Here is a 2,805-nt window from a genome sequence, read left to right as displayed (position 1 = left end):
GTGCCTGTGTTTACACGTATATACTTTCCCATAATACTGGCAACCAGCTACTGTCCTAACCTTGTCCTTCCCATCACAAAGTTTTGAGAGAATTATTATTCATAATTGCTGTCTCAATTTTGTCATATTCCATTTAAACCTTAACTAATTCTATTCTGGCTTGCTTCTACCACCATTATACTACTAAATGAGATCTCTCCATGTTGATCAATGTAGTTCAGGATACCTCAGAGATATTGCAGATTTGGTTCCATAACACTACAATAAAATGAATATCTCAATAAAGAGAGTAACACAATATTTTTGGTTTCCCTGTGCATATGAAAGTTATGTTTATACTATACTACAGTCTATTAAGGAGCTCTGGTAGTGTAGTGCCTAAGGCACTTGACTGCTAACCAGAAGGCTGGTGGTTCAAACCCACCAGCCACTCCTCGGAAGGAAGATAGGGCAATCTACTTCCATAGTGATACTGCCTCAGAAACCCAAGGAGGGGTCGCTATGAGTCGGGTCTGACTCGACGGCACATAACAACAACAACAGTCTATTAAGTGTGTGATAGCATTATGTAAAAGTTTGAAATATTGTGAGAATTACTGACATGTGAACAAGAGACACAAAGTGAGCACACGCTGTTGGAAAAATGGCATTGATAGACTTGCTTGATGCAAAGTTGCCGCAAACCTTCAATCTGTGAAAAACACAATATCTGCAAACTACAATGAAGTGAAGCTAAAAAAAACGAGATATGCCTGTAGTTCCTTTTCAGTTCATATATTATTTCACTTCTCAGCATCGTGTTACATTGTTGCCTGTCTCTTCCTTGAAACACACTTTTGATCAGACAGGTGCCTATGACAGGGCAGTTACAAAGGCACCCTTCTGTGGTTGGTGGCGTCCAAACCTTGCCTGTAGTGGTGGGAAAAGATAATGGCTCTGCTGTGCTACAACCGGGGTTGCGGCCAACGCTTCGATTCTGAGACCAATTCCGATGATGCTTGCATATACCACCCAGGTGTTCCAGTCTTTCATGATGCGTTAAAGGGTTGGTCTTCCTGTAAGAGAAGAACAACTGATTTTACTGATTTCTTAAGCGTTGTAGGCTGTACAAAGGGTAGGCATAATAGTGAAAAGCCACCAGAGCCAGTCAAACCTGAAGTCAAGACTACAGAGAAGAAAGAACTATCTAAATTGAAACCCAAATTTCAGGAGCACATTATTCAAGTCCCTAAACCTATAGAAGCAATAAAAAGGCCAAGCCCAGATGAGCCAATGACAAACTTGGAAATAAAAATATCTGCCTCCCTCAAACAAGCACTTGATAAACTTAAACTGTCATCAGGGAATGAAGAAGATAAGAAAGAAGAAGAAAGTGATGAAATTAAGATTGGGACCACATGTAAAAACGGATGATGTTCAAAGACATACCAGGGTCTAGAGAGTGTAGAAGAAATCTGTGTATATCATTCTGGAGTACCTATTTTCCAAGAAGGGATGAAATACTGGAGCTGTTGTAGAAGAAAAACTTCTGATTTTAATACATTTTTAGCTCAAGAGGGCTGTACAACAGGGAAACATGTGTGGACCAAAAAGGATACTGGGCAAAAAATTGTTCCTTGTAGGCATGACTGGCATCAGACAGGAGGTGAAGTCACCATTTCAATATATGCTAAAAATTCACTTCCAGAACTTAGTCGAGTAGCAGCAAACAGTACATTGTTAAATGTGCTCACTGTATTTGAAGGAGAGAAATAATTTCATCACAATGTGAAGTTAAGGGGTGTGATTGATGTCAAGCGAAGCTATGTAACTATGACTGCAACAAAGACTGAGATTACCATGAGAAAAGCTGAACCTGTGCAATGGGCAAGCCTTGAGCTACCTGCAGCTAAAAACCCAGAAAAGCAAAAGGAAGATATTATAGACTGAGTCGGGGGGCGGGGAGAAGAAGGGGGAAAAATAAGTCAACTTATTTCAGAATTCCTAATAATGTGTGCTGAAGTGGTGATTTGCTGCTGTAATGTTTTGTTGTTGAAGTCTGGCATTTCAGGGTCAACAGTAGGTTCTTAAAAACCAAAGTCTGATTATCTTTCTGTGCCCTCCATTTTTTTGAGTAACATGAGGTTAATTGTTTATTTCTCTTCAGTTACAGGTATGCCCTATTCTTGAAGAAGCTAGAAAACAGCTCATAAACATAGTTACAGTATTTCTTACTACAAGCAAAGAAATATTAAAGAACATTTGTTTTTGTTCACATCTCTTTCTTTTATCCCATGATTCTTAAGATAAAATGTCAAATTTTTGGTAATTTTTCCATGGATTTTTTTTTCCTACAATACTTGAAAATCTTGAAGGGAGAAGAAAAAGCTCTGCATTCTTTTTTTTTTTTTTTTTCCATTTGGGACAGTTAACGTTTTCCAGAAAGATTCTACGATAGTATAAGTAGTTAAAGGGGAATATATGTATTGATTAAAATTAGAATTAATTCGCAACTAGGTGAATTAAAAAATTACATGAATAACATACTTGAAAGTATAGGAGGCATTGTAAATAAGAATATAGTTATCAATTTAGTTAAAATTCACCATTTTATAAGACTAAGCAATAATATTAAACATCTTTTTCTTGATCTTTTCAAGGTCTTTGTAGGGTGTTGACTACATTGTACCTGATTTACAGCCTATATCCTCTTAAAACCTTTCATTTGTTTTCATATAAAAAGAAATTATATCTGGCCTCCTAAATGGAAAACTGTATCTATAAAGCTGTAAACTTAAAACTTGTGGAAATACATTATAGTGTCAA

At 36.9% G+C, this 2,805-nt stretch overlaps 1 protein-coding gene across 1 annotated transcript; it reads left to right on the top strand.

The window, feature by feature from the left end:
- Positions 1 to 930: 930 nt before the first annotated feature.
- On the top strand, positions 931 to 1,929 carry LOC103211466 (cysteine and histidine-rich domain-containing protein 1-like). The gene is given in 2 exon segments (XM_007957418.1): positions 931 to 1,045; positions 1,103 to 1,929. Coding segments are annotated over 2 exon segments (942 nt in total).
- The last annotated feature ends 876 nt before the right edge of the window (positions 1,930 to 2,805 follow it).

The sequence above is a fragment of the Orycteropus afer genome, unplaced genomic scaffold (genome assembly GCF_000298275.1).
Source record: "Orycteropus afer afer isolate SDZICR_OR568_19922 unplaced genomic scaffold, OryAfe1.0 scaffold00746, whole genome shotgun sequence".
NCBI classification, from domain to species: domain Eukaryota; kingdom Metazoa; phylum Chordata; class Mammalia; order Tubulidentata; family Orycteropodidae; genus Orycteropus; species Orycteropus afer.
Note: the sequence above shows the minus strand (reverse complement) of the source record. Positions and strands in the feature narration are given on the sequence as shown.